A 16,781-nucleotide genomic window follows, 5' to 3' on the forward strand; every position below is an offset into this window, starting at 1 on the left:
GTTCCTTCATATTCTAGTCTCTGACCATTCTTTGTAAGAAACTCTTAACATCCTCCTTAACATATCAACTTTCAGATGATGCCTGTATGATACAGAAGGGCAAGAGAATGGATTTCCCTTGCTTATTTTCCTTAAAAAATGAATTCACTGCATGCAGAAGTACTCTAGAAGGGAAAATTTGCACATGATTACAGAGTTGGTATTTTTAAATGTTTATGTATTTATTTTTGAGAGAGAGAGCACGAGCGAGAAAGAGTGAGCAGGAATGGGGGAGGGGCAGAGAGAGAGGGAGAGAGAGAATCCCAAGCAGGCTCTGAGCTGTTAGTGCACAGCCCCTCGCAGGGCTCAAACTCCTGAACTGTGATCATGACCTGAGTCAAATCGAGAGTCGGACACTTAAAGATTTTATTTTTAAGCAATCCCTACACCCTACAGCATGGGGCTTAAACCTACAACCCCAGGATCAAGAGTTGCATGGTTTACCGACTGAGCCTAGAGAATTTTAATGTGAGGGCACCATCGTATAGTTGATGGAGTTCTTTTCAAGTTGGCTTTTACGGGTACTGTAGTTAATTCTTGACTTCTTTGACTTCAGACATCAAAATTGGCAGGCTTCTTCAGTGTTGCTGTCATCTTAAATTAGTTTCTTTTGATTCCTTTTTTTTTTTTTTTCCTCTCTTTCCAGGGGCCACTCAATAGTGAGTCTTCCAATCAGAGCTTGTGCAGCGTGGGGTCCTTGAGTGATAAAGAAGTAGAGGTAAGAGGCCACATTCACTGTGAGACTACACATTCCCACACCCTCAGTCTGGGTTGAAAGGTAGCACTGCATAACTCCAGGATTCTGATTTAGGACTTGCCTTCTATCTTCTTATAAGTTTGATATTTTGTACCTACTCTCATACTGTGAAAAAGTTAACAAAATGCTAATTGTGATGTATATGGTATTTAACAGACTCCTGAGAAAAAACAGAATGACCAGCGAAACCGGAAAAGAAAAGCTGAACCATATGAAACTAGCCAAGGTATTAATAATTTCATACCAATAAAAATACTAAATTCTTGGAAGTTAGATACTTAGAATTTCCAACTCACACGAAATAATTAGTTCCTACACAGGGATTCCTAACAAAGGAGATTTGTGTACCTTAAGGGAATATCAGGCTGTTTATTATAGACTCGCCATTTGATACACACTTGCCAAAAGTGTCAGTTCTTTGGGGACCCTCGTTTTCCCTGTTGTAAGTTAACGATCTTCTCACCACAGGTTTTTCTTCAGACTAAGCGTGTATCATACAGAAAAGAGGTTACATTGGTGTTGTAACCATGTCTTGCATTAGCTCAGTGATTTGTTAATAATTGGTAGCCAGAAATGGTTTCATTTACATGGCTGTCCTTTGTACCTGCTCTCCTGTGGCAATTCAGTTGAGCATTGGCACCCAGTGGGCTAAATCTATAAATATGATGGGTTATGATGCCGAATATCTTTGTGTAATTAAAGAGGGAATAAATGGTTTGCTTCGTCACCTCCACCCCCTCTGAGGAATGGAAGTCACAGTCTTTTTTGCATTTTTTTTATTTTTTTATCTACAAATTATTTTTTACTTTTGGGCAGGGGGCAGAAAATTGTTCCAAAGCGACATGGTCACATAAAGTTTTTTGTGGCCTAGCATAAAACCCTTTAGTCCTGATGAGTTTGTTTTGAATTTTTTGTTCTCTTGATTGAGGGCATGGACAGTACATTTGTTTTATTTTGATTCATAGCTGTGGCCTAGGTTTTCTTACCATATTATAAAAGAAAGATTAGCAAATCTTAAAGGAAAGCAAGCTGAGAAAAAGTCTTCCTTTCACTGCTTATTAAGGCTTTTATTAGATGGAGGAAACTGTCTCTGTTCTTAGGATACAGGTAATTTGGCTTATTTCTTAAAAGTAAAGCCAGTACTTGAATTGATGATGACATACGCAGTTAGTGAATGCATAGTATGTTTTAGTGAATGATGGTTTACGTATGTTGTTGGAAAAACTATACTTACTTTGGTTTCGTTTTCAGGGAAAGGCACTCCTAGGGGACATAAGATTAGTGATTACTTTGAGGTAAGTTAAATTTTTGGAAAAAAAGTTTATAGTGACTTTTTAAAAATCTGAATCCTTGCCTTCATTTAAGGCTTTAGAAAGCAATGTTTTGCCTTTACTGTGCTCTCCTCCCCTTCCTCCCCGTCTTCATCAATCTGATGTTGGCCCATCTCTCTCTGTTAAGAGGACACTGCTGCTGACTTCCTAAATTTAAATTTGTTTATGATGTGTCTTGTCTGTGATGATATAAAAATTCACAAATGAGGTGATGTTTCTCTTGGCCAGACTAGGTTTCGGGTCTTGCAAAGATTGAAATGGAGTGACTTGGACTCTTCTTTTGTCCTCTTCCCTTTAGTTCGGTGGGACACGTAGCGAGCTCACTGACCCATCGTTAGTGGTTCCTAAAGAAGACACTAACATCCACTGTACCACTCACTGTATTCCTGCTTCGGGTTATTTTGAGACAAGAAGGGAAAACATTCTTCTCTGGTGTCCTTTCAAAACCATGTGTACCTTCAGCTTTCAGCCACGTTTTCTTTATATCTTTTTGGTACATTTCTGCTGGAGCTCCTTCTTAAAATCTCGCTGAAAAGCTAGCCAAAATTTGACTTACATGGTATTTTTCTCTTTAGCATGAGATGTATTGACTTAAAGGGGCCATATAGTTAAGACCTGTTTGTGTGTTAATCTTTTACTCTCCTTATCTGAAGCACAGTACTGTTTTGAATTATTCATATCCGTTTTTCCCTGTTGGCCAGTTTGCTGGGGGAAGCGGGCCAGGAACCAGCCCTGGCAGAAGTGTTCCGCCAGTTGCACGATCCTCACCGCAACATTCCTTATCCAATCCCTTACCGGTAAGCATTCACCTGGAGAAATTTGACACCTGTTGTAGGAGGCGAGAACCCAGGATCACTCCAGCAGTTTCTCCTCCGTTAACTACCCAGGGGAATCAGGCACTGAGGAGAAACATTCAGTGCTACCTGTGAGTCACTGAGACTCGAGTCTGTCTCCGTAAATTTATGTTGCACAAGAGCTACCCCTGTTTCTCAGTATAGTAAGTTACCTCTAAGCCTACAGCTCAGTTCTGTCAAGGAAATGATTTCCAATTTAAACGTAAACTTTGTATCCTTGCCAAACTTAAATATAAGTTTGGCATTTGATTTATTTTCAAGGCTTTCTCAGTGATGTGGTAGAGAAACTCATGTTACTCAAATTTGAGATGGGTTTGTTACCTTCCCTTTTTTTTTTTTTAAATAAGATTTTTATTTTTAAATAATCTCTACGCCCAGTGTGGGGCTCGAACTCACAACCCCTGAGATCAAGAGTCGCAGGCTTCACCGACCGAGCCAGCCAAGCCCATCTGTTTCCTTCCTTCAAGTGAGAACTGAAGATCTTAAGACCATTATAGCCAGATGAGTGGTTCTCAACGTGGGGTAGTTTTGCCTCTCAGGGAATATTTGGCACTGTTGGAGTAATTTTTGATCACAACTGGAGGGTGGGAGGAGGGAGCTGTAGGCATCTAGTAGGCAGAGGCCAGATGCTAGTAAACATCCTACAAAGTACAGAACAGGCCCTCATGGTAAAGAGTTACTTGCTCCAATTGTCACTGGTGCCGAGATTGAGACTCCTGAGCTAGCTACCTAATAGGGGATTTTGTGTTAATTTACTTGAGTGCCTTTGGATAAGTTGTTGATACCATACGAGATCTTTGTACTCAGGAGTGCGTTCTCTCTGCTGATGCCTCAGGTATTGCTTTGGGATTTGGGGGAAGAGGGATCTCCCTATGTTCAGTTTTTGTGCTAGGTCTGTTTTTAGGAAAGCTGTTTGACTCTGCTACCTTAGCAGAATTGGGTAATACTGATCTTCTCCTAAGTGATTTAGTCTTCTGTGTTAAAGTGTTTAGAATGCATTTCTTTTCCTCTTCTATCTCGTAAAGACATGCATTCATTAAGGTGACCGCACTTATTAAAGCACTTAGTAAACTGTATCCAACTTGAAAATTTGGCTATTATCTTGTCATCCTTGCTATATTTAAAAATGTTAGAAATGTAAAGGGGTGCCTGGATGGTTCAACTGGAAGTGTCCTTCTCTTGATCTCAGCTCAGGTCACGATCTCACGGTACATGAGATCAAGCTCCACATCAGGGTCTATGATGACAGCATGGAACCTGCTTGAGATTCTCTCTCTCTCTGTCTCTCTGTTTGTCTCTCCCTTTCCCTCTCCCTCTCTCTCCCTCCCTCCCCCCAACTCCCCCCCCCCCCCGCCGGCACTCCTGCACGTGCATGTGAGCTCTCTCTCTCAAAATAAACATTTTAAAAAAATGTTAGAAATGTTTGATGTGTAGATCTATTTGGTTAGGTTGAGGGTTTTTAGGTAACTGTTGAGGAGGCTTGTGTCTTTATTTTTCTTAACATTTATTTATATGTTCATTAAAATTTTTTTTTAGAATTTGTAAAGTAATCTCTACACCCAACGTGGGGCTCAAATTCACAGCCTCAAGATCAAGAGGTGCATGCTCCACTGCCTGAGCCGGCCGGGCACCCCTATTTTTAATTTTTAAACCAATTAAAGTGCTTAAAGTATTCCAACACAAGAAAGAAATATTACCAGCCTCCCTCCCCAAACCCCCTTATGCTCCCTGCCAGTTATTAGCCCCCTCCCTGTCATTGGGAATAGTCACTGTCCTGATTTCTAACAGCAGAGATGTTTTTTTCTTTCTGTTTTTGTATTTTGTATGAAAGAAATCATACAATGTACACTCTTATGTCTGTCTTCTTTTGTTCAACATTACTTCTGTGAGATGAATCCATATTGTCGTGTGTTTTGTTGTAGATTACTCATTGTCACTGGTGTGTGGGATGATTTTAATATTTTTATTTATAACATTTTAATTAAAAAAATTTTTTTAAGTTTATTTATTTTGAGAGAGAGTGTGAGCAAGCAAGCAGGGCAGGGGCAGAGAGAGAGGGAGGGAGAATCCTAAGCAGGTTCCACGCTGTCAGCACAGAGCCCATCATGGGGCTCAAACTCATGAACTGTGAGATCATGACCTAAGTTGAAATCAGGAGTTGGACATTCAACCAACTGAGCCAACCAGGCGCTCCTATATTTTAATTTTTAACTATTTGGTTAATCTGTTGCACATCTTCTTCCACTAGAATGTTAGTCTCATGAGACCAGGGACTTTGCTTTGTAGTTGATTGCTGTTTCCGTCTCTCAGTCTTGTTACCTAATGGTATAATTATTTTTACTGTTCTTTTGACTTGACGTGAAGAGATAATATCTTGTTCAGTTTTTGGTCTTTAACACCCAAAACCGTGCTTGGCACATATAGCAGATACTCAGAGTTGTTGAAAAGAAGAATCGAGGGGCGCCTGGGTGGCTCAGTTCGTTAAGCGTCCAACTTCGGCTCAGGTCATGATCTCGCGGTCCATGGGTTCGAGCCCCGCGTCAGGCTCTGTGCTGACAGCTCAGAGCCTGGAGCCTGTTTCAGATTCTGTGCCTCCCTCTTTTCTGACCCTCCCCAGTTCATGCTCTCTCTCTCTCTCTCTCTCTCTCTCTCTCTGTGTCTCAAAAATAAATAAAGGTTAAAAGAAAAAAAATTAAAAAAAAAAAAAGAAAAGAAGAATCGATGGATAAAGAATTATTTTAGTTTCTTTCCCCCTAAGTATTTTTTTTTGTATTTTTTATTTTTAAAAATTTACATCCAAATTAGTTAGCATATAGTGCAACGATTTCAGGAGTAGATTCCTTAGTGCCCCTTACCCATTTAGCCCATCCCCCCTCCCATGACCCCTCCATTAACCCTCAGATTGTTCTCCATATTTATGAGTCTCTTCTATTTTGTCCCCCTCCCTGTTTTTATATTCTTTTTGTTTCCCTTCCCTTATGTTCATCTGTTTTGTCTCTTAAAGTCCTCACATGAGTGAAGTCATATGATTTTTTTCTTTCTCTGACTGACTAATCTCACTTAGCATAATACCCTCCAGTTGCATCCATGTAGTTGCAAATGGCAAGATTTCATTCTTTTTGATACTCCATTGTATGTATGTATATATATACATATATACATATATACATATACATATATATATGTATATGTATATATGTATATATATACCACATCTTCTTTATCCATTCATCCATCGATGGACATTTGGGCTCTTTCCATACTTTGGCTATTGTTGATAGTGCTGCTGTAAACATGGGGGTGCGTGTGCCCCTTCGAAATAGCACACCTGTATTCCGTGGATCTATGCCTAGTAGTGCAATTGCTGGGTGGTAGGGTAGTTCTATTTTTAGTTTTTTGAGGAACCTCCATACCGTTTTCTAGAGTGGCTACACCAGCTTGCATTCCCAGGTTCTTTTGTATTTTTTGTTGAAAACAAAGAAGTACCTAAAACATGAGGCTTTTAATGCAGGAGTTTGGTAAAAACTACAACTCATAGCTGGCAAACTAAGAATGATTTTTAGATTTTTAAAGAGTTGTGGAGACAGAAGAATATATCGCAGAGATGTTATATGGCCTGTAAAGCCTAAAGTATTTGTGTGGCCCTTCACAAAAAGGAAATCCTTATAAAGTTAACTCCATATACTCATTCCTTAGGTCAAGAAGTAAAATATTTCCAGCACCCTGGAAACCTGTGTGCTCTTCTCTGATTACAACGCTCTCTACCCTGGAAACAGCCACTGTTCTAACTTTCGTGATTATAATGTGCTCTTCCTTACAGTTCGACCATGTGTGTATCCCTAAACAATATAGTTTTGTTCTGTCATTAAGTCAGTTTTGTTAATCATGGCGTTTAATCATAGTTTTTAAATTGTCTGTATTCTGATTTTTGGTTGTTTGTCCTGGCAGTTACCAAGAGAGGTGTATTTATTATCTCTCATGATTGTGCGAGTTGTTTCTTCATGTATTTATAGTTTTGCTTTGTGTATTATTAAGTGACCCTTCATCTCTTATGATACTTTTTGCTCTAAATGCATTTTATCCAATATTTAATGTATCCAAACCATTATATGGTATAGATATTTCCATTTTTATACTACCAGCTTTTCATTATGTTTTCAGTATACCTGACAAATAGTTGAATTTTTCTTTATTCTGTCTAAAGTATTTTTTTAACGTTAGCTTTTATTTTATTTTATTTTATTTTATTTTATTTTATTTTATTTTATTTATTTTTAACATTTATTTATTTTTGAGAGACAGAGAGAGGCAGAGCATGAGCGGGGGGTGGGGGAGAGAGATACAGAATCTGAAGCAGGCTCCAGGCTCTGAGCTGTTTGTTAGCACAGAGCCCAGTGCGGGGCTCGAACTCGTGAACTGCGAGACCATGACCTGAGTTGAAGTCAGGTGCTCAACCAACTGAGCCACCCAGGCGCCCCTTTAGCATTTATTTGCCATCTTTTAATGTGTTTTCTCTTCATGCTGCATATTCTCTTTTCTTTCATTTCTTGCTTTATTTGGGTTGTTGTTTTTTTGGGGGGGCGGGTTAATCATTGTGTATTCTCATTCTCCACTAGAAGCTAGGTCCTGTTCGGTGTTTCTCATAGAAATTACCACACATATCTTCAGTTTGCCAAAGTTTGATGTTAATAGTATCTTTATCCTCCTCCCAAATAAACAATGACCTCAGAACATTAACTCCATTTACTTGCTACTAACTTGGTGGTGGTGGTGGTGTATGTTTGTATTTTGCTTTTGTTTGTTTTTTTTTTAGCCTCATAAAACATTATTAGTTTATATTGTCACTGTTCATCTATTTGATACTGTCAGTGTTCATTTACCTCTTTCTTTGTACTTCTTTTTTGCATCTTACGTCTTCTACCTAGGGTCCCTTTCCTTCTACCTGAAGTATTCCTTTAGTATTCTTTTATATGTATCTGCTGAGGAGTTAATTGTCTAGGTTTTGTTTGCTTAAAGTACTTAATTTTGCTTTTATTCTTGAAAGATACTTTTGCTGTGTATATTTTTACATTGGCATTTTTTTTCTCTTAACAGCTGAATGTATTATTACCATCTTTTGACTCCCATTGTTACTACTGAGAAAACAACTTTCATATATCTCTCATTTCTTTGAAATTACCTGCTCTTGTTTTCCCCTGGCTGGTCTGCAGTTTCACTATGATGCATCCTTTTATTTCTCTTGTTTGTAATGTGTTAGGGTTTTTTGTTGGGTCTTGTACCAGTTCTGGATAATTATTAGCCATTGTCTCTTCAGATATTGTCTCTGCCCTGTTCTCTTTTTCTTTTTCCTATGAAATTCCAATTAATTGTGTGTCACACCATCTCACCTTATCACTTTGCCTTTTGACTTTTTTCTACTTTCTCTTAGTCTCCATTTGCTCCATTCTGGATAGTTTCTTGCCTGTCTGGTCCCAGATTCTCTTGTTTTGTTGCATCTAATTTGCTGTTAACTTCACTGAATTATTATTATTATTTTTTAATGTTTATTTATTTTTGAGAGAAAGAGCGCAAGCAGGGAAGGGGCAGAGAGAGGGGGACAGAGGATCTGAGGATCTGAAATGAGCTCTGTGCTGACGGCAGTGAGCCTGATGTGGGGCTTGAACTTGCAAACGTTGAGATCACGACCTGAGCCGAAGTTGGACACTCAATCGACTGAGCCACCCAGGCTGTCCAACTGCACTGAATTGTTAATTTTTGTTATTGTGTTCCCTGCTGATACTTTCACGTTTGTCTTTTATTTATTTATTTAGTAGAGTATTTATAATCTGTATTTGATAATTCTGGCATTTGATGTGTTATGAATCTATTTGTTGTCTGTTGTTTTTCCTAGCTGTTGCTCAGGGCTTTATTTCTTTTACGCTTCTTTGGTTTTTTGACTGTGTGCCGCTCATTTTTCCTGAAAAATTATTTGTGAAATTTCTTTGAGATCTAAAAGATGTGTTCCTCCAGGGAGAATTTTTCTTTGCTTCTTCCAAATGCCTAGAGATTTTACCCATCCAGTACTACTTTAAACCACTGAATTCATGGCTTGCATTTTGTTTGATTGGTTTATTTTGTTTGTTTGTTTCAGCTACCCAGTCGGTATTGATCTGGATTGTGTTAACATTTCTCAGGGGAGCCCCCGCTCCCTGTATTGCCAGGGCAACTTCCTTGTAGTTCTCTGAGGGTGGAGGAAATTTTTCTCCTGGTTTACATTTTCCCTTAGAGTGTAACCCTTTGAAAGTCCTTGAAGCTTGAAGTGCGAAGGGTTTCCTTATTGAACCCCCTGCCCTCAGTGGACTTTGGCCTGTGACGATCCGTTTGGCACCTTGTGCTCTGTAAGCGGGATGGTCAAGATCTGCAGGTACCCTTAGGGCAAATATGATTTTAATGCTTCATTTAAGTGTCTTGCATTCGTAATTTCCCTTAGATTTTTGCCCTGGCAGATCCCTTATTTTATCAACTCTTCAATGCTTTTAACATCTTTTTTTCCCCCCATGTTTTGTCCTGTTTTTATAATCATTTTCTAAGGGAAGGTTAGTTCAAACATCCTAGCCTGCTGTATTTCCAGAAATATTCTATAAAATCTTTCAACCCTTGGCAAACATTTATTGAGTACATAGCAGAATGATTAATTTTAGTATTGGGGCTTCAGAGATACAGTCTCCCAAGTAGTGCAGATATTGCTGTGAATGGGTATCACAAGCACATTGGAGCCTGAATTTAAACAGTTGCATTTGGTTGGGGTAGGAGTGTTGGTCTCGAGGAGGTGGACTCTGCTTACAGATTAAAAACCTAAATTCTTTTGTTGGGATCATTTTGGTTAGTTTATTTTACTTTTATTTTCTAAAATGAAAATGTTAGTTTTTCCTCATGAAGGGATACATACATGTTGATTATGAAAGTCCAACAATTCAGGTCTCCTCCAGAACTGTTATTAAAGGGTTTACTGGGCATATATGTGTGTACATGTATGTTCATATAATAGTTTCCTAATTTCTGTTGTTTTATTTGTTTAACCAGTATCCTGTAAACATTTTTTTTTTGTCCTCTAAATAGTGCCGTAACAAATGTCCGTGTGTGTGTGTGTGTGTGTCTTTCGCATTTCTTTTCTTTTGCTTTGGATAAATTTCCAAGCTCTAATGCCCTAGTCAAAGAGTATGCTTACTTTAAAATGTCATCACATAATCGCTAGCAGATTATCAGCAGTTCGCAGGTCCCAGTTTCCGTGTACCCTCCTAATACTGAAGTTTATCACTGTCATTTTGTCAGTGAGAAGAATACCTTGTTTTACCTTGCATTTCTTCATTAGTGATATTAAACATATTTTCATAAGTTTAATGGCCTTTTGGATTTCTCTTTTAACGCTTCTATAAGTTCTTTGCCTATTTATCAGAGTGTTTGTTTTTTTCTTCCTGATGAGGAGCACATTATTTATTAAGGTTGTTAACTCATTGTCATTTATATGGTAAACATTTTTGCCTATTTATAATTTTATCTTTTAACTTCAGGTTGACTTTTGCCGTTCAGGAGTAAAAATATTTGGAGTCAAATTTGTCACTGTTTTCCTTTATGTTTTACTGGTTTTATGCTATTCTGAGATATACCTGAATGGTTTGTATTTTTAATATCATGTTTAAAAAGTCCTTCACCACTAGAAAGTCATAAAAATACTTGTTTGTATTTTCTTGTAATTTTTATGTATAGGGAAGCAATCTACTTTTCTACTTTTTTCTGATACCTATACAAATACCCTACCATCTATTTAGTAAGTTCCCACTAATCTGAAATACAGTTTAATCACAGATTATATATCCATATTATAGGGGTCTGTTTCTGAGTTTTCTGTTCTGTGCCACTGGTTGATCTGTCTGCTCATGTACCGGTATTATACTGATGTGGTCTTGCTGTTTTGTGGTATGTTTTAATAACTAGTCAAGTTTCCCTGCTGTTCTTTATCAGAAGTTGTGTGGCTAATTTTGATTATCTTTCCGAGTGAACCTTAGAATTAATGTGTGAAATTCCACCAAATCAACTCCCAAAAGAGAGCAAGAGTGACACTGTGATCACTGCACCACTACAGCACTCTCTCGTAGCAGGAGAGAGAGAGAGAAAAGAAAAACAAAAGTAAATAAAAAGCCACATGCGTTGGCTTTTAAAGAAATTTGACATTTATAAAATTTGAATGCAGGTGCATGGTATTACTGTGTAGATCCTCTTTTACATCTGCAAGTGAATCTGTAGTTTTTCTTATATGTTATCTCCATATTTCTTAAGTTTATTTCTAAACTTATTTCTCTCGTATAGATTTTTTGAAATTTTGAATCTGCTTTTTCTTCCATTATATATTCTGGTAATAATCAATTATTGGTATATGGGGAAGCTGTTGTTTTTTGTGTATTTATTTTATATTCGACCATCTTACCGAGCTCTTATTTGTTGTTTTTCAGTTGATTTGCTTAGTTTCCTTTGTGAATAGTTATATCATCCAAAAATGACACTTTTTAATCTTTAATATTTCCCCTTGTTTATACCTCATTCCCCCCCTTATCACATTGCTAAACCTTCTGTAATAATGTTGAATGATTGTGATATTAATGTGTTAACCCCTTTCTAGTTTTCTTAACTTTCTTGAGAGTGTCTTTGGTATGGCACCATTAATTTATGTTCATCTCTGAAAAAAAATACTGTGTTGTATTAAAGATGGATACTCCCAGTGTTTTTTGTTTTTGTTTTTAAGAGTTGCCCAACAATGTGCAAATCCTCTTTTGGCATCTAAAGGGAAGAATCTTGATATCTCTGCTCCCCAATACTAATGTAATGAATTATACCGGTAGATTTGCTAATGATGAACCATCCTTACATTTCTGGAATAAACCATACATAATTGTGTTATATTATTCTTTTAGTGTTCTGTGGAAATTGTGTTGCTTGTATTTATTTTCGATTTTTGCATATAAGTATAGCATGGTAAGGATAGAATTGAGAGTGAAATAAGCTTCCTGTAAATTAGGGGACAAATGTCTTCATCCTCATTTACCTACAGGATAGAAATAACATTTCCTTTGTAGGTTTGAAGGTATTGTGAAGTCGATTTGTTGAACTCTGCAAAGTAAACTGCAATTTCAGTTGTAGAAATACGGAACAATTAAAATTGTAAAATACAATTAATTTTACAGAATTCAAGTGAGATACTGTCCCAGATTTACAGATAAGTTATAATCCAGCGACAAACATATTTGTTTTCAGAGAAGGTGTTTTTCAAAAATTACTCTTCTGTGCGCTGTGTTTTAATCCATTATGTGTTTTGGCAGTTTCTGGCTGCTTTCTCATGTAATCCGTGGGGTTTCTTTGATGTTTTGCAGCGGCGGGTAGAGCAGCCCCTCTATGGCTTAGATGGCAGCGCTGCAAAGGAGGTGTCGGAGGAGCAGTCCGCTCTGCCAACCCTCATGTCGGTGATGCTGGCGAAGCCTCGGCTTGACACGGAGCAGCTGGCGCAGAGGGGAGCCGGCCTCTGCTTCACCTTTGTGTCAGTGAGTACCAAGGCTGACCTGATGCAGATCCGTGTTGCCCTCGAGCTCCTTGATGGAGTTTGGGGAATTATGTTCGTGAAGAGATGATGCCGTTACTAACTGTGTGCCTTCTGAAGGTAGCGTGGTTTTCTTCAGTGTCCCTTGGTTCCAGGGGGCGAGAGGGACTACTTTGTTAAAGTCTGGGCACACCGTGGGAAAGAAAATACGGTTTTAGGTTGACGAAGAAGTGAAGAAGATACAGATCGAATTCCGTTACAGCCAAAGTACTTGTCTAATTAAAATCGCCAAACTCCAGGCGTCACTTATTTGAAGCAGCGTGTAGGTCAGAAAATGTTAGCAGGTAGGCGGGCATTCTGTAGTGTGTGTGCCAGTCTGTCTCCCCCCCGTGGTACTGGCGTGACCTGTACGCTTGCCTCCTCTCACCTCTTCACAGTGTTGGGACAGATACTTTTTCCAGGAGTATTTGGCTACCTGTTTGCTGTTCTCAGCTTGCTTCTTTCTCTCTCCTTGGAGAACAAGTAGGTCTGACCCCATTTTTACTTACCAAATTATCTAGTGCAGTTTGACTCCAGAGTTGTTATTTTTCTTGGTTTCTGTGCCCCACCACAGATGATACAGAGCAAGGGAAAGCCCCGTTACCCTATTCTTCCATTTTTGGGGGCCTCTTTCAGAGCTAAAGTCATCACTGATCCAAATTTCTTTCTCTTCTCCTGGTTCATTCGCTCCACTTGTAACCTAAGTTTTCTCTTTATTTGTTTCGTGGATTCTGAGTCATTAATCCACATGCAATTGTATTCAAAAAGGCCATGAAAAGGGTGGGTGCCTTAAGGAAAGGAAATAAAAATTATGAAGTAATTAGCGAACCATTGCGCACAACTTGGAATACTTTCTTACAGTTATTATTGCTTTTCCTCAAAGAGATATTACAGCTTTTTTTTTTTTTTTAATTTTTTTTTTCAACGTTTTTTATTTATTTTTGGGACAGAGAGAGACAGAGCATGAACAGGGGAGGGGCAGAGAGAGAGGGAGACACAGAATCGGAAACAGGCTCCAGGCTCCGAGCCATCAGCCCAGAGCCTGACGCGGGGCTCGAACTCACGGACCGCGAGATCGTGACCTGGCTGAAGTCGGACGCCTGACCGACTGCGCCACCCAGGCGCCCCGAGATATTACAGCTTTTAAACTTAGAGAATTTTTTAAGCATCAAAGGAATGGAGAGACTTCTTGTGTGAAGAGGGTCTAATTTTATCTGTGGGTGTCAGAAACACAGCACAAAATTGGAGAATTGACCAATACAGTCCTGTGTGTGGGCCTGACAGTAGTATGGCATAGTTTGTGTGAGAATGTTGTGGTGCTCTATAGTATGCTTACAGAGTGTGTGTCTGTGCGCGTGTGTAAAAATTACATTGTTTACTATTCACTGACCATTAAATCTTCATCTTCGAGCTAACTTTCCCAGGCAAAACCTTGGATAATCAGAGGTTTGTTTGTCCTTATGTTCTTTTATTGCCTTTTTGAAAGCTATTTCCATTTCACTTGAGGGGAGTTCCCTTTGTTTATTGCACGAATACTTACTGAATGCCCACTATGTGACAGGCATGTAGCTAAGTACCCAGGATTTCGATCAGCAAAACTCGGTCCCCTATTGTGAGCCTTCCAAAAAAGGTATTGAGATGGGTGCACGTGGATAACGGCTTCCTCAGTCCTATCAGCTAGTGCACTCAGGCTGTCAGAGGAGTGCAGATGCTATAGCCAGATTGTTCTCATGGAAGGGAGAGATGGCAGAGAAGAGTAAGAAATGAACGTGTCTGAAGAAGGAACAGGGAAATAAATGTGAAAAACAAAGGCTTAAATGGTTTGGTACCGTTCTGCATCTCTCTGCTTCTCTGCAGTTCCAGCCAGGATATAAGCTTAGTAGTCTAAAGAAAGAAGAAAGCAAAAGAGTTAACATTAACATATTTAAAAAAACGTTTTTAATAAATAAAGACCAGCAGTTTCCTGATAAATAGGCAAAAGCTATTAATTAGCAGGCAGTTTTACGGGGTAGGTGGAGGGAAGACAGATGACTAATAACATGAAAACTGCCTAACTTCAGCCGTGGAGAGATGCAAAATAAAACAAGGTATAACACTTTTGACCTGTCAGAGTGTTAAGGATTGTTACATTTGATAATTCTCAGTGTAGATTATAGTTTAGATACACATGCAAGTTTTATACTGACTCTAAATTGGTGCAGTCTCTTGGGCAAGTTGGTTTGTATCCGAGTGTTAAATTTACATGTCCTGGGACCCAGGAATTCTATTCCCATAAAACTATATGAAGATGTTTATTGCACTGTTTCTTATTGCAGAAATCCGGAAGTGGTTTCCCTTCACCGGTGTTTCACAGGAACTTGTATCGAGGGTGTCTGTGGCCTCCACACTGCTGCACCCAGTGATCAGTCCTCAGAATGTATCTGTCCAGCATGATTCATTAGCCATAACTGATGACTCCTTTCTCCAAGCACGTCCTCTTGTGCTCCCCTCCGCTTCCACTCTTTTTGTTCTTTCTCATTTCCCAGACCTCTAAACAGTGGAGTGCCCCAGGGCTCAGTCTTCAGACTTTTGTCTACCTTTATTCTCTACATAATCTCATTGAGTTTCTTTGCTTTAGTTATCACCCATATGCAGAGCACTTCCAAGTTTATATCTCCAGCCCAGAGCCCTGCCCCGAATTCCAAATGTATGTAGTCAGTTGCTTCTAGACTTTTCTTTATGTCTGATAAGCATATCAAACCTAACGTGTCCAAAACTGAATTCAATCCAGACCCATTTCTTCAACAGCCTTCCACATCTCAGTAACTGTCCATTCTCTCCTTCTAGTTGTTTAAAAACCATGGAGTCATTCTTGTCTCTTCTCTTTATTTTATATCCCAGTTACAAATCCATCAGTAAATCTTACTATTACGGTTATGTTCAGATTCCTACTGCTTCTAACCTCTTCACTACTCCTACTACTACTCCTACTACTACTTGAACTAAACCGTTGTCCCCCACTAAGGTTATCGTAGTAGCCTCCTAACTGGATTCTTTGCTCCTACCTTCTTTGCCTTTTAATCTGTTTTCAACCGATGAGAGTGATTCAGTCATGTTTGCTCAAAGGTACTTAAAATGGCACATAAAGACTTGCGTGGTCTGTTTCTCACCACTTGGCCATCTCTTACTGCCACCTCCCTTCCTTACTAGGTTCCATTCACACCGGCCACCTTGCCTTCTCAAATACTACCTGGCATATTCTCACCTCAGGGACTTTACACTTGGTGTTGCCTTTGTCTTAACATTCTTCCCCCAGATAGTAAGTCTGGCATGCTTCTTCAGTTCTTTGCTTGAATTTACCCTATTAGAGAGGCCTACCCTGATCACACTCTATTAAATAGCAACTCCTCCTTGCCCACTCCACGCAATGTCTACCTCCTATGCCCTGCTTTGTTTTTCTTCTCAGTCTTATCACCAGCTGACCTGCTATAATTTACTTGTCTGACTCCTCCCCTGCCCCCACTGGCATGGAAACTCCATCAGGTCAAGGACTTTGCTTTGTTCGCTTTTCTTTTTTAATGTTTGTTCTTGAGAGACAGAGCATGAGTGGGGGAGGGGCAGAGAGAATGAGGGACAGAGGATGTGAAGCAGCCTCCACACAGAAAGCAGCAAGCGCGTGGGGCTTGAACTTGCGAACCCTGAGATCATGACCTGAGCCAAAGTTGGACACTCAACCAACTGAGCCATCCAGGCTCCCCTGCTTTGTTCCTTTTGATTTTCCAATACCAGAACAGGATCTACTCTAACACACTCTCAGGGCAATTATGTGTTGTGTGAATTGATAAAGGCATCCTTCATATAGAGTCTAATGGAATGTTATACAGTTGACAGAAGAAGCGAGAAAGGTATATACGCAGTTGACCCTTGAACAACATTGGGGACTGGGACACCCAACACCCTGCTGGCAGTCAAAGATCATGCAGTATAACTTTTGACCACCGCCCCCCCCCCCCAACTTAACTATTAACAGCCTGTTGTTGACCAGAAATCTTACTGATAACATAAACAGCTGGTCAACACATACTTTGTATGTTATTTATATTGTATACTGTATTCTTGGAATAAAGTAAGCTAGAGAAAAAATGTTATTAAGAGCATCATATGAGGGGTGCCTCCGTGGCTCAGTTTGTTGAGCATCTGACTCTTGCTATCAG

General features: G+C 39.2%; 1 protein-coding gene across 5 annotated transcripts in view; it reads left to right on the top strand.

Annotated features, from left to right (window-relative positions):
* The window catches only part of TLK2 (tousled like kinase 2), a 123,324-nt gene that overhangs the window by 46,394 nt on the left and 60,149 nt on the right, over positions 1-16,781 (top strand). For 4 of the 5 annotated variants that reach the window (XM_042967404.1, XM_042967402.1, XM_042967403.1 and 1 more), the window contains exons 3-7: positions 686-757; positions 953-1,022; positions 2,048-2,091; positions 2,829-2,924; positions 12,386-12,553. In XM_042967404.1, the coding sequence (XP_042823338.1) occupies positions 686-757; positions 953-1,022; positions 2,048-2,091; positions 2,829-2,924; positions 12,386-12,553 (450 nt within the window). The remainder of the gene's footprint in view (positions 1-685; positions 758-952; positions 1,023-2,047; positions 2,092-2,828; positions 2,925-12,385; positions 12,554-16,781) is intronic. The other variant, XM_015540292.2, reaches the window with a different exon arrangement.

Source organism: Panthera tigris, chromosome E1, assembly GCF_018350195.1.
Source record: "Panthera tigris isolate Pti1 chromosome E1, P.tigris_Pti1_mat1.1, whole genome shotgun sequence".
In the NCBI taxonomy this organism is placed as follows: Eukaryota; Metazoa; Chordata; class Mammalia; order Carnivora; family Felidae; genus Panthera; species Panthera tigris.